This window comes from Halichondria panicea, chromosome 12 (assembly GCF_963675165.1).
Source record: "Halichondria panicea chromosome 12, odHalPani1.1, whole genome shotgun sequence".
In the NCBI taxonomy this organism is placed as follows: domain Eukaryota; kingdom Metazoa; phylum Porifera; class Demospongiae; order Suberitida; family Halichondriidae; genus Halichondria; species Halichondria panicea.
In genome coordinates, this window is record NC_087388.1 from 6,251,773 (window position 1) to 6,274,449 (window position 22,677).

General features: G+C 44.0%; 5 protein-coding genes across 9 annotated transcripts in view; 3 read left to right on the forward strand and 2 right to left on the reverse strand.

The window, feature by feature from the left end:
• Positions 1-656: 656 nt before the first annotated feature.
• Positions 657-22,642, reverse strand: LOC135345816 (ankyrin repeat, SAM and basic leucine zipper domain-containing protein 1-like). Of its 2 annotated transcripts, XM_064543285.1 has the most exons (10): positions 21,916-22,642; positions 21,476-21,598; positions 6,223-6,345; positions 3,993-4,110; positions 3,482-3,593; positions 3,036-3,256; positions 2,770-2,938; positions 2,429-2,544; positions 1,820-2,045; positions 657-886 (listed from the first exon to the last, which is right to left on the reverse strand). In XM_064543285.1, the coding sequence occupies exons 2-10, from the start codon at positions 21,522-21,524 to the stop codon at positions 749-751; spliced, it is 1,272 nt and encodes a 423-aa protein (XP_064399355.1). In that variant the 5' UTR covers positions 21,525-21,598; positions 21,916-22,642; the 3' UTR covers positions 657-748. The 2 variants fall into 2 exon arrangements, with proteins under 2 accessions (XP_064399355.1, XP_064399354.1); XM_064543284.1 differs by lacking the exons at positions 21,476-21,598; positions 21,916-22,642 and adding an exon at positions 7,312-8,026.
• Positions 4,361-15,741, forward strand: LOC135345823 (TNF receptor-associated factor 4-like). Of its 3 annotated transcripts, none has more exons than XM_064543299.1 (2): positions 4,361-4,722; positions 14,554-15,741. In XM_064543299.1, exons 1-2 carry the CDS (start codon positions 4,470-4,472, stop codon positions 15,606-15,608), a joined length of 1,308 nt encoding a protein of 435 aa, XP_064399369.1. In that variant the 5' UTR covers positions 4,361-4,469; the 3' UTR covers positions 15,609-15,741. The 3 variants fall into 3 exon arrangements, with proteins under 3 accessions (XP_064399369.1, XP_064399366.1, XP_064399367.1); XM_064543296.1 differs by lacking the exon at positions 14,554-15,741 and adding an exon at positions 4,790-5,921 and having other exon boundaries at positions 4,399-4,722; XM_064543297.1 differs by lacking the exon at positions 4,361-4,722 and adding an exon at positions 14,175-14,459 and having other exon boundaries at positions 14,554-15,740.
• Positions 8,187-22,677, reverse strand: part of LOC135345838 (ankyrin repeat, SAM and basic leucine zipper domain-containing protein 1-like) — a 34,689-nt gene continuing 20,198 nt past the window's right edge. Inside the window, exons 11-15 of the mRNA XM_064543315.1 lie at positions 12,768-12,988; positions 12,527-12,713; positions 12,227-12,342; positions 8,869-8,991; positions 8,187-8,706 (exon numbers count right to left, since the gene is read on the reverse strand). Of these exons, the coding sequence (XP_064399385.1) occupies positions 8,886-8,991; positions 12,227-12,342; positions 12,527-12,713; positions 12,768-12,988 (630 nt within the window). The 3' untranslated portion in view covers positions 8,187-8,706; positions 8,869-8,885. The remainder of the gene's footprint in view (positions 8,707-8,868; positions 8,992-12,226; positions 12,343-12,526; positions 12,714-12,767; positions 12,989-22,677) is intronic.
• On the forward strand, positions 16,346-18,187 carry LOC135345825 (TNF receptor-associated factor 4-like). Its single transcript, XM_064543301.1, has 2 exons — positions 16,346-16,635; positions 16,996-18,187. The coding sequence occupies exons 1-2, from the start codon at positions 16,392-16,394 to the stop codon at positions 18,057-18,059; spliced, it is 1,308 nt and encodes a 435-aa protein (XP_064399371.1). The 5' UTR covers positions 16,346-16,391; the 3' UTR covers positions 18,060-18,187.
• LOC135345818 (TNF receptor-associated factor 4-like) overlaps positions 18,729-22,677 on the forward strand; it is a 124,978-nt gene continuing 121,029 nt past the window's right edge. The window contains exons 1-2 of one of the 2 annotated variants that reach the window (XM_064543289.1): positions 18,729-19,043; positions 19,164-20,377. In XM_064543289.1, the coding sequence (XP_064399359.1) occupies positions 18,746-19,043; positions 19,164-20,221 (1,356 nt within the window). In that variant the 5' untranslated portion in view covers positions 18,729-18,745 and the 3' untranslated portion in view covers positions 20,222-20,377. Of the gene's footprint in view, positions 19,044-19,163; positions 20,378-22,677 lie in introns of those variants that run through there. The other variant, XM_064543288.1, reaches the window with a different exon arrangement.

The window sequence follows — 22,677 nt, forward strand, 5'->3', positions numbered from 1 at the left end:
TGGACCTGGCACACAAGTTATTGCTCATGGGGAAGTTACTGTGGCCAGAGTTTGTATACACAGTAGATATAGTCAGAGGAGGTCAGACAGGCGCAAGCAATTCAGAGGAGGCTGGAACCACTTAACCTTAGCTAATTAAGGTCACTAATTGGATTTATCCAAACTTCTTTTGCAGACTACTTCAAGCCTAGTTTTTAGTGTGTATCAGTTTAAAACGTTATTTTTCAGGGGGGGGTCAAATTTTATTTTCGCCAATTTTGCTCAGAAGCAGAGATACAATCAAAAGTCTTTCTCTTGTACTAGCCTCGATATCATGAGCGGCTTGTTCTCGAGGTCACTGCATTGCCTTTGAGACTTGTATCTCTGCTTCTGAGCAAAATTGGCGAAAATAAAATTTGACCCCCCCTGAAAAATAACGTTTTAAACTGATAGACACTAAAAATTAGGCTTGAAGTAGTCTGCAAGAGAAGTTTGGATAAATCCAATTAGTGACCTTAATTAGCTAAGGTTAAGTGGTTCCAGCCTCCTCTGCAAGCAATTAGCCTCTAGATCTGATTACACTCGTGTGGGCGGATAATTATAGTGCTAGAGCTGCACGCACCTGTAGTAGGTCTGTGTGTACTGTGTGTGTGGGTGTGTAGCACAACTCTGCTACATTAACTTTGGGGGACTCCATGAATAGGTATAATTATTCACAACAAGTTGATAATAAGTGGTACACAGTTATTGTTTGTGGGCACATGGGAGATTACTGTGGCCAGAGTCTGTATCCACAGTAGGAAATGAATACAATAATGGCAGTAGTTCCAGCCAGCTTGATTGCAGCTGTCTTTCTACTGCGACCCTTGTTCTTGTTCCCCCCAGGGCGGGCAGTGCCAGGCACCAGCTGTGGAGAGCAAACAGTTCTAGTGTGCATGTACTTCATTATACACAAAACCATAATGTACTATTATTAAAAACTACTGAACAGGTGCATAATATTGAGATTCCACACAATGAGTATGCACATTTTATAGTGGTGGCCCTGGGCAGACCAACACAGTGGCCTGCTAACACAGGTCTAAACACATGCTATGGAGACTTTGAGGCCCATTAACCTGGCTGTATTATAGAGGGTGGCCTGCCAGGTCTAAACACATGCTATGGAGACTTTGGGACCCATTAACCTGGCTGTATTATATAGAGGGTGGCCTGCTAACACAGGTCCAAACACATGCTATGGAAACTTTGGAGTCCATTAACCTGGCTGTATTATAGAGGGTGGTCTGCTAACACAGGTCCAAACACATGCTATGGAAACTTTGGAGTCCATTAACCTGGCTGTATTATAGAGGGTGGTCTGCTAACACAGGTCCAAACACATGCTATGGAAACTTTGGGACCCATTAACCTGGCTGTATTATAGAGGGTGGTCTGCTAACACAGGTCCAAACACATGCTATGGAAACTTTGGAGTCCATTAACCTGGCTGTATTATAGAGGGTGGTCTGCTAACACAGGTCCAAACACATGCTATGGAAACTTTGGGACCCATTAACCTTGCTGTATTATAGAGGGTGGCCTGCTAATTAACACAGGTCCAAACACATGCTATGGAAACTTTGGAGTCCATTAACCTGGCTGTATTATAGAGGGGGCCTCACTGACTAGTTTAAAGGATGACCACAATAGACAGGATTCACCGTTACAATAGCTCAAACCATTATTTCCTACCATAGGATATCACCCACAATAATGATATTTCAATTTCCATTGACTAATTGATACCATTGCTACTAATTGCTGTCTTAAAATTCACATAATAATTATCTCAACTTACTTTGTTGATTTTGATTTCAATCGTTTTAACTTCTTCGCTGAAAGAGGTGACGGCCTCGACAGCTGCTGCAAGCTCATTGGTCAGTTTTTTGACGTCCCTCGACTGCGTGTGGACGTCTAAAAGGTCAGGGTTTGCTTGGACCTGGTTGTCAAGGTAACGGACGGTAGCTTTGATGTAGTTGGTGTGTTTAGTGAGATGAGATAGGATCACTGAAGCCTCGGTACAACTGTGTGTGTGTGTGTGTGTGTGTGGGCGTGTGTGTGGGTGGGCTTAGATTTTGGTATAATAATACAATGTCAGCAGTAGGAGAATAGTAATGTACCCCCATACAAGGATACCCACTCTGATGGTGGTTGGTACTAACCATCTCTTAGGCTAGACACATTTGTGTGCGCCACTATATATACTTCTAATATTCTGGCACATTACTGCAGTACACCAGATAATACAACTAATGAGGATGATCGATTATTTACTAACAATGGTAACAGAAGAGAGCTACTTTAGTTAGGAGTTCAAACACAAAATTAATGTATGTAGAATGCAACTATTACATTTGTATTTTGCATGTATTGCACATTCAAACACCCACACCGCCCACTCACACACCTGATGGTTCTCCCATACGGCAGGTTGGAGGTTTTGGGCATCTCCCATTGTCTCTGGTGTACCTCAGTAATGGCAGCCATTAGCTTCCTCCTGTAGCTGGGCTGAGTCACTCCCATCTGAGGGAGGGGGGTCTGAAGTATCTTTTATAGGAACAAAAAAGCTTTAGGGGAAAAAAACTGCCGATAGATAGAGGCTTGTACATTCATTAAGCTAGCATGCACACTTTGTATAAATCACTGACACACCAACAAAGTTAACGTAGCTAAAGATACTAAAACATGCACAGGCACAGACACACACATCCACCCACCCACATACGCCCACCACCCACACACACACACCATATTGAGGTCTGTCTCTGTTAAACTCATGAGGTCAGAGAACTGAACTTTGCACTGTCTAAAGAGTGGCAGTAGATCTCCGAGTTGTTGTCCTAATAGGAACAACTCCAACTCTCCGTACTGTACACACTGAGAGGGGAGGGGCTCCTGTGAGGGGGCGGGCTGGGGTCTGTGTGTATGTGAGGAGGCGGGTTGGAGTTTGTGTGTGTTGTTTTCTATAATAAGCACAAAGTAGCAAACATTAAAAAAGTTTTTTTAATATTTACGTTCGAGTTCCAATGAATTCCTTGGTCTTAGCGAGAGGTGCCTCGCTCCCTTGTGATAATGTAATTGAGTCCAACCAATCAGCTACCTCCGTGTGACTGCCGTCCAGTGCCAGGGAAAAGGGGGAATCCCCCATGTAGGTGATGGCCTTAGGGTTAGCACCACGACTCACCAACAACTGTGCCACCTGGAGGTGACCTTTACTGGCCGCCAGACAGAGTGCCTGTGTGGGTGTGTGTGTGTGTGTGGGGGGGGAGCATTGAATTCAGGCAATCACAAAGTCAATGTATGCCTATAGTAGAGGATGACAACAACATTTGTTAGTGCACTTTTCAGTTGTTTATGGCTCAAAATAGATACTGAAACACATTTTGGAAGGCTATACATGACTGTAGTACTAAACCAAGTATTAGTTGACCTACACACTAGTTAGCTCTGCAACACTTACAGTCCACTCCCTGGAGTCTTGCTTGTGTATGTCAGCCTCGGCAGAGAGGAGCAGCTCCACTAGAGGCAGGTGGCCATTCTGACTGGCATAGAGTAGGGGAGACATCTGGTGCCTGTGTGTGTGTGTGTGTGTGTGTGTGTGTGTGTTTGGGAAGACCCTTTCAGCTGCCATAACTTAAGTACCGTTGATCCAATGTCAACAATTTTCTGATTTTCTGAAAGCTTAGAAAAAGACCTATCAAATGATGTCATCGAAGTTCATATTTGAGCGATAAAATTATTCGTCAATTTGGCTGTACCATGGATAATAGCCCATGGTCCGAGGCCAAAAAATAACAGATTATACCTCCAATGAAATTTTAAGTCTAAAATTTCATTGATTGCTTAGAAAGAGACGTTTCAAATGATATTATCATTTGAAACGTCTCTTTCTAAGCAATCAAGTACGGCTGTTGAAATAATTATTACACACTGTTAGGGGAAATTGTATAGTAAAAAACTTATTCTCTCACCTGTCGTAGGTGTTGACTTTTGCCCCCTTGTTGAGCAGGAGTCTGGCACAGGAGACGAGGCCTTCCCTCCAAGTCACACTTTTGTGAGCACACACCGCCATCAGAGCCGTGTAGTAGTCTGTGTGTGTGTGTGTGTGTGTGTGTGGGGGGGGGGTAACATTTTCGTCGAGGTTAGCTTGCCCACGAAAATAATTGCATATTTTCGCGAGTATTAAATTGGGTACTCGCAGATAATTGGAAATTGCAATGAATCTCATTAAAACCACTAATTATGAATTTCACAAGTTGAGTTTAAAACATAATGAGCTGAACAGTCAATCTGTGAAAATATGTCACCTTAAGGTACCCGCTATAAGGTAGTAGCAACCACAAAGCATTTATATACCACCCACACATCACATGCACCATTGTCTAGTCACATGATGTTTATTTTGATTGTTTATACAAGTAAAGTGTAGTTTGAACAGTTAACTAAACATGTTTGGCCAATTTTCTAGACCATCACTCAGTGAGGGAGGTTACGACTACAAGTTCATAGAAGAACCTGCAGACTCTCTCAAGTGTCTCATCTGTCTGCTAGTAGTTAGGGAGCCACAACAACATGGCGGCTGTGGGAAGCTATTCTGTAAAGTGTATATTGACAATCACAAGGTCTTCAGCAATAACTGTCCACACTGTAGAAGATCACTCTTGCAAATGGGGCAATCTACCATTTTCCCCGACCTTAAAAGTTAGTAAATCATTACGTGAGAGTGCATTTAATTAGCTATTTAATATAAAATTTATACTGTTTGTAGGTGAGCGGGAGGTGAAGTCTCTGTTGGTTCGATGTCCAACGTCCTGTGAATGGAATGGAGAGCTTCGATCACTAAAAGATCACATGCAGAAAGTCTGTGAGAACACTTTAGTTCCTTGCCCAAACAGTTGTCAGAATGGCAAAACAACACTCGTTCGGAGAAATCTTGATTATCACCTAGCCGATAGATGTCCGAATAGACTACACACATGTACAAAATGTCAGAAAAATATTGTGTTTAAGAATACTAATAACCATAAAATGGTGTGCCCCAAGAGACAGTACACATGCCCACACTGCAGGGAAGCTGGTGTGTATGATGAGAGAACTACTACACATCTAAGAGTCTGTCCTAAACTAGAGATAACATACAAAAAATGCTCACTACCAACATTTCGTTGTGATGAATCTGACCATCCTTTGTTCTGCCCGAATGAACCAGTTCGCTGCACATACTACAATATTGGCTGTGGGGAGAAACCTCTCAGAAAAGATCTGACTAAACACGAGGAGAATGCTCAACTTCACCTTTCACTAGCAACTAAAGAGGTATTGAGGCTAAAGAAAATACAGCTCCGGAAAGATGCACTGACATTCAGAATGAAAAATTTTGAAGAACATAACTTTGAAAAAAAAAGATTTTATAGCCCTCCCTTCCACACGTCAGGAGCAGGCTACAAGATGTGTATCATTGTGTATGTTAATGGTCTTGGTGATGGTAAGGGCACTCATGTTTCAGTGTCTGCCTATCTCATGAAGGGAGACAATGATGACTCCCTGTCCTGGCCGTTCACTGGGACAGTCACAATCGAGCTACTCAACCAATTGGAGGACGATAACCATCACAAGGAGCTAGCCGCCCCATTCTCAGCAGACGGTGAGTACAGTCAGAGAGTGGTGGACGGTGAGAGAGCAGCAAATGGATGGGGCTGGCGTAAGTTCATCTCCCACGCTGACCTCGCTCACAAGCCTCTTAGAAACACTCAGTACCTCAAAGACGACATTCTAATATTTCGAGTATCTGCAGAAGCTCACAAGCCATGGCTAGAGTGTGCCAACTGATTGCAGGACAGTTAAAGTTTTGTCAAATTTGTGTCATAATTATTGCCTATCATTTATATTGAACCTCTACACATGTACCAGTACTTTCCTACATTATGGGCTATAAACATGAAACAAGATCACTACCTACTCAGAGCCTACAAACAATGACATGCTATTGCTCAACGAACACAGTCAGCATATACTGAGATGAGTGCCATTAAGAGTTAAGTACTCCCACAGCAGTATATACCTCTTACAATAATTATAGCCTAAATAAACCTTAAAAGGCGGTTTTATTACAGTGGTAGCTAGAGGTAACCGCTTATAATACAGTACCACCAACTAGTGTGCACATCCCGTGTAAGAATCCCCACCCACCCACTCACTCACCTTTATGAGTGTTAGGGTCGGCCCCTCTCTCCAGCAACAGCTCCACCATCTCCTCACGACCTGTGTCACACGCGTGCAATAATGCAGTCCATCCACTGCTCAGTTGCTCATTCACATTAAAACCTGTACAAATAGCAGATATTGAAACTTTAAATGACCGAAACTTAAGTTCTGTTAGTCCAATTTCAGATATTTTACAATTTTCTGGCAGCTCAAAGCGAGCTCTTTCAAATGGTGTATTAAAATGAGAGTTTATTTTTGAGGCTGATTTTGACAAAAAAGCGTGGGCTATACTATAGGTGGGGGAAAAGTGCAAATTTGGGTCCAGCCAAAAATATTGAGCTGAATATACCATCTGATAGAGTTTTTTCTCATCTTTCAGAAAATCACAACGTCATTGCGATACGACTAACAGAACTAAAGTTATGGGCCCAAACAGTTTAACACTGTACAAATGAAAGCACTGCGGGTGCTGATGCCTCGGTGGAGGTGCCAAAGCTACATAACATAATAATAGCACACATACTAATAGCACACTGTCACAGTCACATTGATTATAATTATCATGATGAACATCTTTAATTTTGCTGCATGCAAATAGTGGGTAATGATCAACCATGATTGTTGTTAAAAACGATCGATGCCAAAAGTTCAAGTCTAAAATTAATGGCTGCAAGTCAGCAGAGCCTTTCACTCTTGCAGCTACCAATAGCTAGCGTTCTAGTGCAGAGCAAACTACTAAGTAGAGTAGTAACACTCGGTGAACAAGTTTTGCTACGGACTCTTCTGAAAAGGCTGCAATGGTATTCCAAGTAAGCAAAACTAGGCATAACTCGAGAACGAAGCATTATTTTGCAAATCCACGGATTAAAATCCAAGTAAACATGACTAGAAGCCAATAGAAACTCTTACTTGCACTTAATTCATCCTTGAGCAGCTGTAGCGGTCTACACACACACACACACACACACACGCACACACACACACACACGCACACACACACACACACACACACACACACACACACACACACTACCGTATACCTCGCTTGCGCATGCGCACCGAGGCATAATTACAAAAATAGCTCACCTGAATCTAGTATTGTATGGACTCTTTCCAGGTTACCCCTAGTGACAGCCAATCGAAGCTCCTCCCCTTGTTCCATCAGTCTGCTCTGTTCCTGTGGATCCGTATCAAACAAAACACACCCTTTTCTGTACTTTGACCTCGGGTCGTCTCCTCCTGTAGGGTTTCTGCTTCGAGGGTTATTCATCTTCGGTTTGTGTGGGAGATTTGGAGAGAATCTGCTCTGCTTGTACTTGATGGTCGTCGGCTGTGTTGCAGCTGATGATTTGATAGCATCAATCTCGAAATTGAGCAGCTTGCTTTCGACTTGATCACTAGGTGGGGGGGAGTCCCCTCCGACAATAAATCCATTTTGTTTAGGCTCGGTATCATCGTCTGTAATAATCGTACCAACATTGCTAACAGGGGGAGGTGCATCCATCGCTGCCGCGTCTTTATCAGTAGCCAGATCACTGGTGGCTGCTCCATTGTTAATGTTGTTATTGTTAGTCGGCTTCTTGGTTATTGTTAGCACAGGTTCATAGTCCAAGTCTCCAGGTGATTGACAATCTCCAAAGTCAAATCCATCATCATCTTCAAAATTACTGTATAGACCATATCCTCCCTCTGGTAGGTAGCTCATCCTGATGTTCTGTACTGTGGAAGGCTTCTAATCTTGCTTAGCTTTTTGCATGCACTTTTGCAGTCCAGCCACGCCCCTCTCTAATTTGTCAACCACGTGGGTGTGGTATTTCTAAATGGAGCCCATTTATTCTATCCAGAGCCCACCATACAAAATGTACAAACATTTTTCTGTCTTCCTAACCCTAACCTACAGTACTATGAGTATACTTTACTGCTTTACATTCTGTCCATTGTATATATCACCATGCTTATACTTGCATAGTTAAAATAACACTGATGCTTTATGTGTAAATCACTGATACTGAAACTGAACAGTCTAGATTGAATTGGTGCCGAAAACTAATATCTACCAAAACACAGTTACACCATTATGGTTCCAGTACTGCAATTGTTACTCAAAGTGTTTTCATTCGCTGCCGTGTCCAATAGTACATTGTCCAAACTCAGTGATGCCTTCCTTTCCATGAGGACGGTGAGGCTGACTACCAGAACACAGGGAGTAGTAACTTGACACACATCTCATTGCCATATTCTCTCGGCCATTTTGTATTTTTATCTCCTCCAGTTTTTAGTTCTTATTCAGATCGTAAGCTTCGTCTTTTGAAGAACAGTTTTTTTGTTGACTGGTAGAACAGAGCATCAGTCGTGGAACTGACAGCAGCTTGTTTGTTTCGTTTCTTCGTGGTAATCAATCCAGGAAAAAAGGGGATTTCACAGACTCACTAACAACTGTGCCACCTGGAGGTGACCTTTACTGGCTGCCAGACAAAGTGCCTGTGTGTGGGTGGGAGGGTGTGCGTGGTGTGTGTGGTGTGAGGGTGTGCGTGTGTGGGGGGCCCGGGGAGCATTGAATTCAGGCAATCACATAATTATCTTTAACTACATTTGTGCAGCAATAGTCTCCCTACAGCTAGAGAATGAATATTGTTTGTGCACCTTCTGAAGTAAGTTGCTTATTGGTCTCTTAAATAGACCTGGTTGTCAAGGTAACGGACGGTAGCTTTGATGTAGTTGGTGTGTTTAGTGAGATGAGACAGGATCACTGAAGCCTCGGCACAACTGTGTGTGTGCGTGTGTGTGTGTGTGGGGGGGGGGGCTTAGATTTGGTATAATAATGCAATGTCAGCAGTAGAACAATAATAATGTGTAATAATTATATGTAATGTACATGCACCCACAGTGATGGTGGTTGGTACCCCCATACAGGGATGCACCCACAGTGATGGTGGTTGGTACCCCCATACAGGGATGCACCCACAGTGATGGTGGTTGGTACCCCCATACAGGGATGCACCCACGTACAGTGATGGTGGTTGGTACCCCCATACAGGGATGCACCCACAGTGATGGTGGTTGGTACCCCCATGCAGGGATGCACCCACAGTGATGGTGGTTGGTACCCCCATACAGGGATGCACCCACAGTGATGGTGGTTGGTACCCCCATACAGGGATGCACCCACAGTGATGGTGGTTGGTACCCCCATACAGGGATGCACCCACAGTGATGGTGGTTGGTACCCCCATACAGGGATGCACCCACAGTGATGGTGGTTGGTACCCCCATACAGGGATGCACCCACAGTGATGGTGGTTGGTACCCCCATACAGGGATGCACCCACAGTGATGGTGGTTGGTACCCCCATACAGGGATGCACCCACAGTGATGGTGGTTGGTACCCCCATACAGGGATGCACCCACAGTGATGGTGGTTGGTACCCCCATACAGGGATGCACCCACAGTGATGGTGGTTGGTACCCCCATACAGGGATGCACCCACAGTGATGGTGGTTGGTACCCCCATACAGGGATGCACCCACAGTGATGGTGGTTGGTACCCCCATACAGGGATGCACCCACAGTGATGGTGGTTGGTACCCCCATACAGGGATGCACCCACAGTGATGGTGGTTGGTACCCCCATACAGGGATGCACCCACAGTGATGGTGGTTGGTACCCCCATACAGGGATGCACCCACAGTGATGGTGGTTGGTACCCCCATACAGGGATGCACCCACAGTGATGGTGGTTGGTACCCCATACAGGGATGCACCCACAGTGATGGTGGTTGGTACCCCCATACAGGGATGCACCCACAGTGATGGTGGTTGGTACCCCCATACAGGGATGCACCCACAGTGATGGTGGTTGGTACCCCCATACAGGGATGCACCCACAGTGATGGTGGTTGGTACCCCATACAGGGATGCACCCACAGTGATGGTGGTTGGTACCCCCATACAGGGATGCACCCACAGTGATGGTGGTTGGTACCCCCATACAGGGATGCACCCACAGTGATGGTGGTTGGTACCCCCATACAGGGATGCACCCACAGTGATGGTGGTTGGTACCCCATACAGGGATGCACCCACAGTGATGGTGGTTGGTACCCCCATACAGGGATGCACCCACAGTGATGGTGGTTGGTACCCCCATACAGGGATGCACCCACAGTGATGGTGGTTGGTACCCCCATACAGGGATGCACCCACAGTGATGGTGGTTGGTACCCCCATACAGGGATGCACCCACAGTGATGGTGGTTGGTACCCCCATACAGGGATGCACCCACAGTGATGGTGGTTGGTACCCCCATACAGGGATGCACCCACAGTGATGGTGGTTGGTACCCCCATACAGGGATGCACCCACAGTGATGGTGGTTGGTACCCCCATACAGGGATGCACCCACAGTGATGGTGGTTGGTACCCCCATACAGGGATGCACCCACAGTGATGGTGGTTGGTACCCCCATACAGGGATGCACCCACAGTGATGGTGGTTGGTACCCCCATACAGGGATGCACCCACAGTGATGGTGGTTGGTACCCCCATACAGGGATGCACCCACAGTGATGGTGGTTGGTACCCCCATACAGGGATGCACCCACGTACAGTGATGGTGGTTGGTACCCCCATACAGGGATGCACCCACGTACAGTGATGGTGGTTGGTACCCCCATACAGGGATGCACCCACAGTGATGGTGGTTGGTACCCCCATACAGGGATGCACCCACAGTGATGGTGGTTGGTACCCCCATACAGGGATGCACCCACAGTGATGGTGGTTGGTACCCCCATACAGGGATGCACCCACAGTGATGGTGGTTGGTACCCCCATACAGGGATGCACCCACAGTGATGGTGGTTGGTACCCCCATACAGGGATGCACCCACGTACAGTGATGGTGGTTGGTACCCCCATACAGGGATGCACCCACGTACAGTGATGGTGGTTGGTACCCCCATACAGGGATGCACCCACGTACAGTGATGGTGGTTGGTACCCCCATACAGGGATGCACCCACGTACAGTGATGGTGGTTGGTACCCCCATACAGGGATGCACCCACGTACAGTGATGGTGGTTGGTACCCCCATACAGGGATACACCCACAGTGATGGTGGTTGGTACCCCCATACAGGGATGCACCCATGTACAGTGATGGTGGTTGGTACCCCCATACAGGGATGCACCCACGTACAGTGATGGTGGTTGGTACCCCCATACAGGGATGCACCCACGTACAGTGATGGTGGTTGGTACCCCCATACAGGGATGCACCCACGTACAGTGATGGTGGTTGGTACCCCCATACAGGGATGCACCCACGTACAGTGATGGTGGTTGGTACCCCCATACAGGGATACACCCACAGTGATGGTGGTTGGTACCCCCATACAGGGATGCACCCACAGTGATGGTGGTTGGTACCCCCATACAGGGATACACCCACAGTACTAGTGATGGTGGTTGGTACCCCCATACAGGGATACACCCACAGTGATGGTGGTTGGTACCCCCATACAGGGATGCACCCACAGTGATGGTGGTTGGTACCCCCATACAGGGATACACCCACGTACAGTGATGGTGGTTGGTACCCCCATACAGGGATGCACCCACGTACAGTGATGGTGGTTGGTACCCCCATACAGGGATGCACCCACAGTGATGGTGGTTGGTACCCCCATACAGGGATACACCCACAGTACTAGTGATGGTGGTTGGTACTAACCATCTCTTAGGGTAGACACATTTGTGTGCTTGAAAGTAGCCTACTTCTAATATTCTGGCACATCACTGCAGTACACCAGATAACACGAGAATGATCGATTATTTACTAACAATGGTAACAGAAAAACTAGTTAGGAGTTCAAATACAAAATTAATGTATGTAGAATGCAACTATTACATGTATTGCACACACCCACACCCACACCACCCACACATCCACCCACACCCACACACACCCACACCACCCATTCCACCCACTCACACACCTGATGGTTCTCCCGTACGGCAGGTTGGAGGTTTTGGGCATCTCCCAGTGTCTCTGGTGTACCTCAGTGATGGCAGCCATTAGCTTCCTCCTGTAGCTGGGCTGAGTCACTCCCATCTGAGGGAGGGGGTCTGAAGTATCTTTTATGTAGGAACACAAAAAACTGCCGATAGATAGAGGCTTGTGCATGCAGTCTTAACGCAATCAGACAATGCACACTTGTAAATCACAGACACACCAACAAATTTAACGTAGCTATAGATATTAAAACATACACAGACACATCCACTCCCACACACACCATATCGAGCTCTGTCTCTGTTAAACTCATGAGGTCAGAGAACTGAACTTTGCGCTGTCTAAAGAGTGGCAGTAGGTCCACGAGTTGTTGCCCTATTAGGAACAACTCCAACTCTCCGTACTGTACACACTGAGAGGGGAGGGGCTCCTGTGAGGGGGCGGGCTGGGGTCTGTGTGTGTGTTGTTTTCTATAACAAGCACAAAGTAGCAAACATTAAAAAAGAATTTTTTTTAATATTTACGTTCGAGTTCCAATGAATTCCTTGGTCTTAGCGAGAGGTGCCTCGCTCCCTTGCAATGATGTAATTGAGTCCAACCAATCAGCTACCTCCGTGTGACTGCCGTCCAGTGCCAGGGAAAAAGGGGAATCCCCCATGTAGGTGATGGCCTTAGGGTTAGCACCACGACTCACCAACAACTGTGCCACCTGGAGGTGACCTTTACTGGCCGCCAGACAGAGTGCCTGCGTGTGTGTGTGTGTGTGTGTGTGTGTGGGGGGGGAAGCATTGAATCACAAAGTCACTGCCTACATATACAGTAGAGAATGACAATATAAATACAAAATTGTTAGTGCACCTTTCAGTTGTTTATGGCTCAAAATAGATACTGAAACACATTTTGGAAGGCTATACATGACTGTAGTACTAAACCAAGTATTAGTTGACCTACACACTAGTTAGCTCTGCATACACTCACAGTACACTCCCTGGAGTCTTGCTTGTGTATGTCAGCCTCGGCAGAGAGGAGCAGCTCCACTAGAGGCAGGTGGCCATTCTGACTGGCATAGAGCAGGGGGACATCTGGTGCCTGTGTGTGTGTGCATGAATAACCGAGCGGATATAAGTGTGTGTGTGTGTGTGTGTGTGTGTGTGTGTGTGTGTGTGTGTGTGTGTGTGTGTGTGTTTGGGACGACCCTTTCAGCTGCCATAACTTAAGTACTGTTGATCCAATGTCAACAATTTTCTGATTTTCTGAAAGCTTAGAAAAAGACCTACCAAATGATGTCATCAAAGTTCATATTTGAGCGATAAAATTATTCGTTAATTTGGCTGTACCATGGATAATAGCCCATGGTCCGAGGCCGAAAAATGACAAATTATGCCTCCAATGAAATTTTAGACATAATAATATGTAAAATATACGGCTGTTGAAATAATTATTACACACTGTTAGAGGAAATTGCATAGCACTTATTCTCTCACCTGTCATAGGTGTTGACCTTTGCCCCCTTGTTGAGCAGGAGTCTGGCACAGGAGATGAGGCCCTCTCTCCGAGTCACACTTTTGTGAGCACACACCGCCATCAGAGCCGTGTAGTAGTCTGTGTGTGTGTGTGTGTGGGGGGGGGGTAACATTTTTCGTCGAGGTTAGCTTGCCCACGAAAATAATTGCATATTTTCACGAGTATTAAATTGGGTACTCGCAGATAATTGGAAATTGCAATGAATCTCATTAAAACCACTAATTATGAATTTCACAACTCGAATTTAAAACATAATGAGTTGAACAGTCAATCTGTGGAAATATGTCACCTTAAAGTACCCGCTATAAGGTAGTAGCAACCACAAAGCATTCCTAGGGCCACCCACACATCACATGCACCATTGTCTAGTCACATGATGTTTATTTTGATTGTTTATACAAGTCAAGTAGTAAAGTGTAGTTTGAACTGTTAACTAAACATGAATGGCCAATTTTCTAGATCATCACTCAGTGAGGGAGGCTATGACTACAAGTTCATAGAAGAACCTGCAGACTCTCTCAAGTGTCTCATCTGTCTGCTAGTAGTTAGGGAGCCACAACAACATGGCGGCTGTGGGAAGCTATTCTGTAAAGTGTGTATTGACAATCACAAGGTCTTCAGCAATAACTGTCCACACTGTAGAAGACCACTCTTGCAAAGGAGGCTATCTACCATTTTCCCTGACCTTAAAAGTTAGTAAATCATTACTAATGTGCTTATATAATATAGCTGTCATTACATGTATAGAAATTTTTTATTGACTACTGTTTTGTACATTGTATATAGGTGAGCGGGAAGTGAAGTCTCTGCTGGTTCATTGTCCAACAGCCTGTGAATGGAACGGAGAGCTTCGATCACTAAAAGATCACATACAGAAAGTCTGTGAGAATGCTATAGTTACCTGCCCAAATGGTTGTAGCAATGGCAAAGCAACGATGATGCGAAAAAACGTTAATTTTCATATCCTAACTAAATGCCCGAATCGACCATATTTGTGTACAAAATGTCGGAATGTAATGGAGTTTAGGAATGTCAAAAGCCATGAACTAAACGAGTGCCCCAAGAGACAGTACACATGCCCACACTGCAATGAAGCTGGTGTGTATGATGAGAGAACTACTACACATCTAGAAGTCTGTCCTAGAGTAGAAATAAAATGCAGAAAATGCTCACTACAAATCTCTCGTTGTGATAAATCTGACCATCCTTTGTTCTGCCTGAATGAACCAGTTCGCTGCACATACTACAATATTGGCTGTGCAGAGAAGCCTCTAAGAAAAGATGTAACTAAACACGAGATGAATGCTCAGCTTCACCTGTCACTAGCAACTAAAGAGGTCTTGAGGCTAAATAAAATACAACTTCGGAAAGATGCATTGACATTCAGAATGAGAAAGTTTGAACAAAACTTGGAAAAAAAAAGATTTTATAGCCCTCCCTTCCACACGTCAGGAGCAGGCTACAAGATGTGTATCCTAGTGTATGCTAATGGTCTTGGCGATGGTGAGGGCACTCATGTCACAGTTGCTGCCCATCTCATGAAGGGAGACAATGATGACTCCCTGTCCTGGCCGTTCACTGGGAGGGTCACAGTCGAGCTACTCAACCAACTGGAGGACAAGAACCATTATAAGGACACAACTACATTCCCAGCAGACGGTGTGTACAGTCAGAGAGTGGTGGATGGTGAGAGAGGGGAAGGATGGGGCTGGCGTAAATTCATCTCCCACGCTGACCTCGCTCACAAGCCTCTTACAAACACTCAGTACCTCAAAGACGACACTCTAATATTTCGAGTATCTGCAGAAGCTCACAAGCCATGGCTGGAGTGTACCAACTGATCGTAGGACAGTTAAAGTTTTGGCAATTTAATGATGTTATATAATAATAATTATTGCCTATAATTTATCACACATGTACCAGTACATTATTACACTTCATTCATACATTATGGGCTATAACTTGAACATCACTACCTGCTCTGACAACACCTAGCCTATACAAACAATGACATGCTATTGCTCAACCATAGATAGAGTAGAGAGGGATTGGAAACAAAAGTACCATCTGTGTATCTCCGCGGTTTTAATCGAGGCTTATTTTGAACACGATCGAGTCTACCCTGAGTAATTCATGAGAATTGTTTTGTTGGCTGTAAAAAGTCCAAGAGCAGTTCTGCTGCTAAACATCGATTTTCATCTCATACTTGAGGCCATTAATTTGGGACACAGAACACTATACTTAGTTACAGCCTTAGCTACCGTATAGCGCGAAATTTTCGAGGCACTTATATTTCGTGGATTGGCCTCTAAAAACCATTTCGTTGCACAATGTTCGCGGAATGACTGCTTACCGGAAGCCACGCCTTTAAATATTTGCACGATAGCAGGTAATTCTAATTAAAGAACAATTTTCGTGGACTTAATTTTCGTATAGAATTCTAACCCACGAAATCCGCGAAAATTAAGCCCCTCGAACATTTCGCGCTATACGGTATATCATATAGTAACTGGCCACAAAATATTCATACTATATGAGAGGGACACCCCCATTGTCTAGTCACATGATGTCCATTTTGTTTGTCTAAGTAGCTAGCTAGCTGTACAGTTAGTTTGGAACTAAACATGTTTGGCCAGTTTTCTAGCCTATCACTCAATGAGGGAGGTTATGACTACAAGTTCATAGAAGAACCTGCAGACTCTCTCAAGTGTCTCATCTGTCTGCTAGTAGTTAGGGAGCCACAACAACATGGCGGCTGTGGGAAGCTATTCTGTAAAGTGTGTATTGATAAGCACAAGACCATCAGAAATGACTGTCCATGCTGTAGAAGACCACTCTTGCAAAGGGGGCTTTTCCCTGATCTTAGAAGTGAGTAAATCTTTACATAAAAAATTAATGTGCTAAATGTGTAGCCTCGAGACCAGCCGTTCGTTATCTGAAAGAACGCCTGGTGAAGTTCCAATGTAGCACTCGTCCAGCTGAGTCAGCGTTTTATAGCATCATAATGATATTCATGGGTAATACACCTTGGGCGGACCTTTGTGGGCAATTACCGGTCCAAGAAATTCCTGGACCGCTGGACAAGTGCTACATTGGAACTCAGATAACGAACGGCTGGTCTCGAGGCTACTAAATGTGCTACACGTACGTGAGAGTACATGTAGCTATTATACTAAACTAGCTGCCATTACATGTATACATTGAATATAACATTGTTTTGTTTTGTAGGTGAGCAGGAAGTGAAGTCTCTGCTGGTTCATTGTCCAACAGCCTGTGAATGGAATGGAGAGCTTCGATCACTAGAAGATCACATGCAGAAAGTCTGTGAGAATGCTATAGTTCCTTGCCCAAATGGTTGTAGCAATGGCAAAACAAAGATGATGCGAAAAAACGTTGATTTTCATATCCTAACTAACTGCCCGAATCGATCACATTCGTGTACAAAATGTCAGAATGTGATGGAGTTTAGGAATGCCATAAGCCATGAACTAAACGAGTGCCCCAAGAGACGGTACACATGCCCACACTGCAATGAAGCTGGTGTGTATGATGAGAGAACTACTACACATCTGGAAGTCTGTCCTAGAGTAGAGATAACATGCAAAAAATGCTCACTACAAATCATTCGCTGTGACGAATCATGTCATCCTTTGTTCTGCCTGAATGAACCAGTTCGCTGCACATACTACAACATTGGCTGTAAAGAGAAGCCTCTAAGAAAAGATGTAACTAAACACGAGGAGAATGCTCAGCTTCACCTTTCACTAGCAACTAAAGAAGTCTTGAGGCTAAATAAAATACAATTCCGGAAAGATGCACTGACATTCAGAATGAATAAGTTTGAAAAACATAACTTAAAAAAAAACAAATTTTATAGCCCTCCTTTCCACACCTCAGAAGCAGGTTACAAGATGTGTATCCGTGTATATGCCAATGGTCTTGGTGATGGTAAGGGCACTCATGTTACAGCGAGTGCCCATCTCATGAAAGGAGACAATGATGACTCTCTGTCCTGGCCGTTTACTGGGACAGTCACAGTCGAGCTACTCAACCAACTGGAGGACAAGAACCATCGCAAGGAGACACTCACATTCCCAGCAAACGATGATGTCAGTGAGAGAGTGGTGAATAATGAGAGAGGGGAAGGATGGGGCTACCCTGACTTCATCTCCCACGCTGACCTCGTTCACAAGCCTCTTACAAACACCCAGTACCTCAAAGACGACACTCTAATATTTCGAGTATCTGCAGAAGCTCCTGACTACAAGCCATGGCTGGAGTGTACTAATTGACTATATATTATAGTTACAGTACCACGTACGTGTAAGTAATTACCTGTGTACCAACTGATTGTAGGACAGTTAAGTTTTGTGTCATATATATATTGCCAATAATTTATCTATAATAATACACATATTATTATAACAGTAATTATTATCATTCCTACATTATGGACTATAAACATGACATAAGATCACTATACCTGCTAATGCAGACAACACCTGGTCTATACAAACAACGACATGCTCAACTAACAAAGTCTGCATACCGTATAGCGGGTATATATTTTTGCGGAAATGCCTTTAGAAAGGTTTCGCGGATTTAATTTTCGTGGAAAAGCGCCTTTTTGCAGCATGCATGCGGTATTAAATTCGCGGTTATAAATGTTCGCGGTACACGCCTAATCCACGACATTTATACCCTCGAAATATACCCGCTATACGGTATACTGAGATGAGTACCATGCATTAATTAAGACTCCCATAGCAGTATGGTATTATAATTACAGCCACTTCAGAGACGCACAGCACATTCTAACAGTCAAAGTACTATTTTACATGTACGTTTTTATACACCAAATATATGTCAGATGTCAAGTACATTTTAAGTGATACAAAATGAATACATGCATTTTTAGAATTAGTGTCGGGCTCCACAAAATATTCATGAGGGGGAAACCCACATATTCTCTAGTCACATGATGTCTATTTTGTTTTTCTATAGCTATATCAGTTTGGAACTAAACATGAATGGTCAATTTTCTAGCCTATCAATCAATGAGGCCGAGGGAGGTTACGACTACAAGTTCATAGAAGAACCTGCAGACTCTCTCAAGTGTCTCATCTGTCTGCTAGTAGTTAGGGAGCCACAACAACATGGCGGCTGTGGGAAGCTATTCTGTAAAGTGTGTATTGACAAGTACAAGGTCTTCAGAAATGACTGTCCACACTGTAGAAGACCACTCTTGCAAATGGGGCTTTTCCCCGACCTTAGAAGTGAGTAAATCATTACATGAAAAATTAATGTGCTTACACGTGAGAGTACATGTAGCTATTACTGAATATAGCTACCATTACTGTAATGATGACATGGAATATGCTGTTTTGTACTTATAGGTGAGCAGGAGGTGAAGTCTCTGCTGGTTCATTGTCCAACAGCCTGTGAATGGAACGGAGAGCTTCGATCACTAGAAGATCACATGCAGAAAGTCTGTGAGAATGCTATAGTTCCCTGCCCAAATGGTTGTAGCAATGGCAAAACAACGATGATGCGAAAAAACATTGATTTTCACCTCCTTACTAAATGCCCGAATCGACCACATTCGTGTACAAAATGTCAGAAGAAAATGGAGTTTAGGAATGTTGAAAGCCATGAACTAAACGAGTGCCCCAAGAGACAGTACACATGCCCACACTGCAGGGAAGCTGGTGCGTATGATGAGAGAACTACTACACATCTGGAAGTCTGTCCTAAAGTAGAGATAACATGCAAAAAATGCTCACTACAAATCTTTCGCTGTGACGAGTCTGATCATCCTTTGGATTGCCCGAATGAACCAGTTCGCTGCACATACTACAACATTGGCTGTGAAGAGAAGCCTCTAAGAAAAGATGTAACTAAACACGAAGAAAATGCTCAGCTTCACTTTTCACTAGCAACTAAAGAGGTCTTGAGGCTAAAGAAAACACAACTTCAGAAAAATGCACTAACATTCAGAATGAACAATTTTGATGTACAAAACGCAGGAAAAAAAGAATTTTATAGCTCTCATTTCTACACCGCAGGCTACAAGATGTGCATGAGAGTTGATGCTAATGGCAACGGTGCTGGTAAGGGCACTCATGTTTCAGTGTTTGCCTGTCTCATGAAGGGAGACAATGATGACTCCCTGTCCTGGCCGTTCACTGGGAGAGTCACATTTGAACTACTCAATCAACTGGAGGATGATAACCATCACAGAGAGACAACCACATTCACAGCAGACAATGTGGCCAGCCAGAAAGCGGTGGATGATGAGAGAGGGGTAGGATGGGGCTGGCAAAGGTTCATCTCCCACGCTGACCTCGCTCACAAGCCTCGTAAAAACACTCAGTACCTCAAAGACGATACTCTAATATTTCGAGTATCTGCAGAAGCTCCTGACTACAAGCCATGGCTGGAGTGTACTAATTGACTGTAGTTACAGTATCATAATTATACATGTAGGAAAGTTGAACTAATTAGTGGACCTGACTGTACATGTACTTTCTTTCAAATATCCATTGTATATAGAAGTGTCTTCATAGATTATAATAATTATAAAACGGCATAATAAACTATCATAACGAGTGTTGCAAGCGTGCGCTTGCTAATGCCTCTCACCATGTTATGCTTTCAATTCGCTCTAAAAGTATTAGTGTTATAGTAGTTTCTATAATGAATTTTATATTAAAGTTAGCTTATCTATATTAACTCACTGAGAAGAAAAGACTTATTTAAATGCATCTATTGTTGTTATTTAAGAAAATTGATTCTTGTAGTTCAGTGTATATAATATCTAAGAAGAAAAGACCTGTGTACATGCATATTGTTATCTATATTGTTATATGGTAGTGTTTTGTGGCTTACCAGGCCTTCAAGACAAAGATGATTCTGCCAGGAGGATCTGGATCTTGGATATTATTTTCTCACACGTGGGGAATGAGCGCGCATACGCATTACATCCACAGGAATAATTAAAGGGTATGTCCAAAGAGATTATTTTCACAAATGACTACTGCTAGCTAGCTGTTTTAACAGATATTTTCTGAGTCTTGTAGCTAACAAAAAGCTAGCGCTTTAGTACAAGGCTAACTCATATGTTGAATAGAAGGTTTGTGCGAACAAATGATGCTATGAAAGATTCTAAAGAGGCTACAACAACAGCCTTCAATATGAGTCAAACTAGCCATAACTCGAGAAAGAAGCTTTAGTTTACTATTCCACGAATCAAAATCCAAGAGAACGTGGCTAGAAGTCTATAGAAACTGCTAGCTTTCGTCGCATTGCAACCGTTGAGCAGTTACAGCTGGAACAGACACACACACACACACACACACACAGTCAGCTTTACCGTATCCCTCGTGCGGCTACGCCTCGAGGCATAATTATTAACAATGACATTGCTCATGCTGCATAATGAGAAAAATAAGTTACTTGCTATTTATGGTACATTAGTAACACATGCATGCATACTAGTGTGTATGCAGTGATATGCCCAGAACAGAACTTTCAAAGTGGTGGCTTTAAATCCTCAATCTCAAAATCCAACAACAAAGTTGCCTCTTACAATAATTATAGCCTAAGAGGCGGTTTTATACAGTGATGGTTATTTTTGTCTATAGAGGTAACTGGTTATACAGCACCGACCAGTGTGGGAACATCCTTGTAAGAATCCCCACCCACTCACCTTTATGAGTGTTAGGGTTGGCCCCTCTCTCCAGCAACATCTCCACCATCTCCTCACGACCTGTGTCACACGCGTGCAATAATGCAGTCCATCCACTGCTCAGTTGCTCATTCACATTAAAACCTGTACAAATAGCAGATTTTGACGCTTTGAATGACCATAACTTAAGTGCTGTTGGTCCAATTTCAGATATTTTACAATTTTCTGGCAGCTCAAAGCGAGCTCTTTCAAATGGTGTATTAAAATGAGAGTTTATTTTCGAGGCTGATTTTAACAAAAAAGCGTGGGCTATAGGTGGCAAATTGGGTCCCACTAAAAATATTGAGTTGAATATACCATCTGATAGTGTTTTTTCTCAGCTTTCAGAAAATCACAACGTCATTGCGATAGGACTAACAGAACTAAAGTTATGGGCCCAAACAGTGTACTAAGTAGCTCACCTGAATCTTTTCAGGTTACCCTTAGTGACAGCCAATCGAAGCTCCTCCCCTTGTTCCATCAGTCTGCTCTGTTCCTGTGGATCTGTATCAAATAAGACACACCCTTTTCTGTACTTTGACCTCGGGTCGTCTCCTCCTGTAGGGTTTCGCTTCGAGGGTTATTCATCTTCAATTTGTGTGGGAGATTTGGAGAGAATCTGCTCTGCTTGTACTTGATGGTCGTCGGCTGTGTTGCAGCTGAAGATTTGATAGCATTAATCTCAGAATTAAGTGGCTTGCTTTCGACTTGATCACTAGGTGGGGGGGAATCCCCTCCGACAATAAACCCATTTTGTTTAGGCTCGGTATCATCGTCTGTAATAATCGTACTAGCATTGCTGACAGGGGACGGTGCATCCATCGCCACCCCATCTTTATCAGTAGCCAGATCACTGGTGGCTGCTCCATTGTTGATGTTGTTATTGTTAGTCGGCTTCTTGGTCATTGTCATCACAGGTTCATAGTCAAGTCTCCTGGTGATTGACAATCTCCAAAGTCAAATCCATCATCATCTTCAAAATTACTGTACAGACCATATCCTCCTTCTGGTAGGTAGCTCATACTGATGTTCTGTACTGTGGAAGGCTTCTAATCTGCTTAGCTTTGTGCATGCACTTTTGCAGTCCGGCCACGCCCCTCTCCAATTTTGTCCAACACATGGTTGTGGTATTTCTAAATGGTGCCCATTTATTCTATCCAGAGCCCACCATACAAAATGTACAC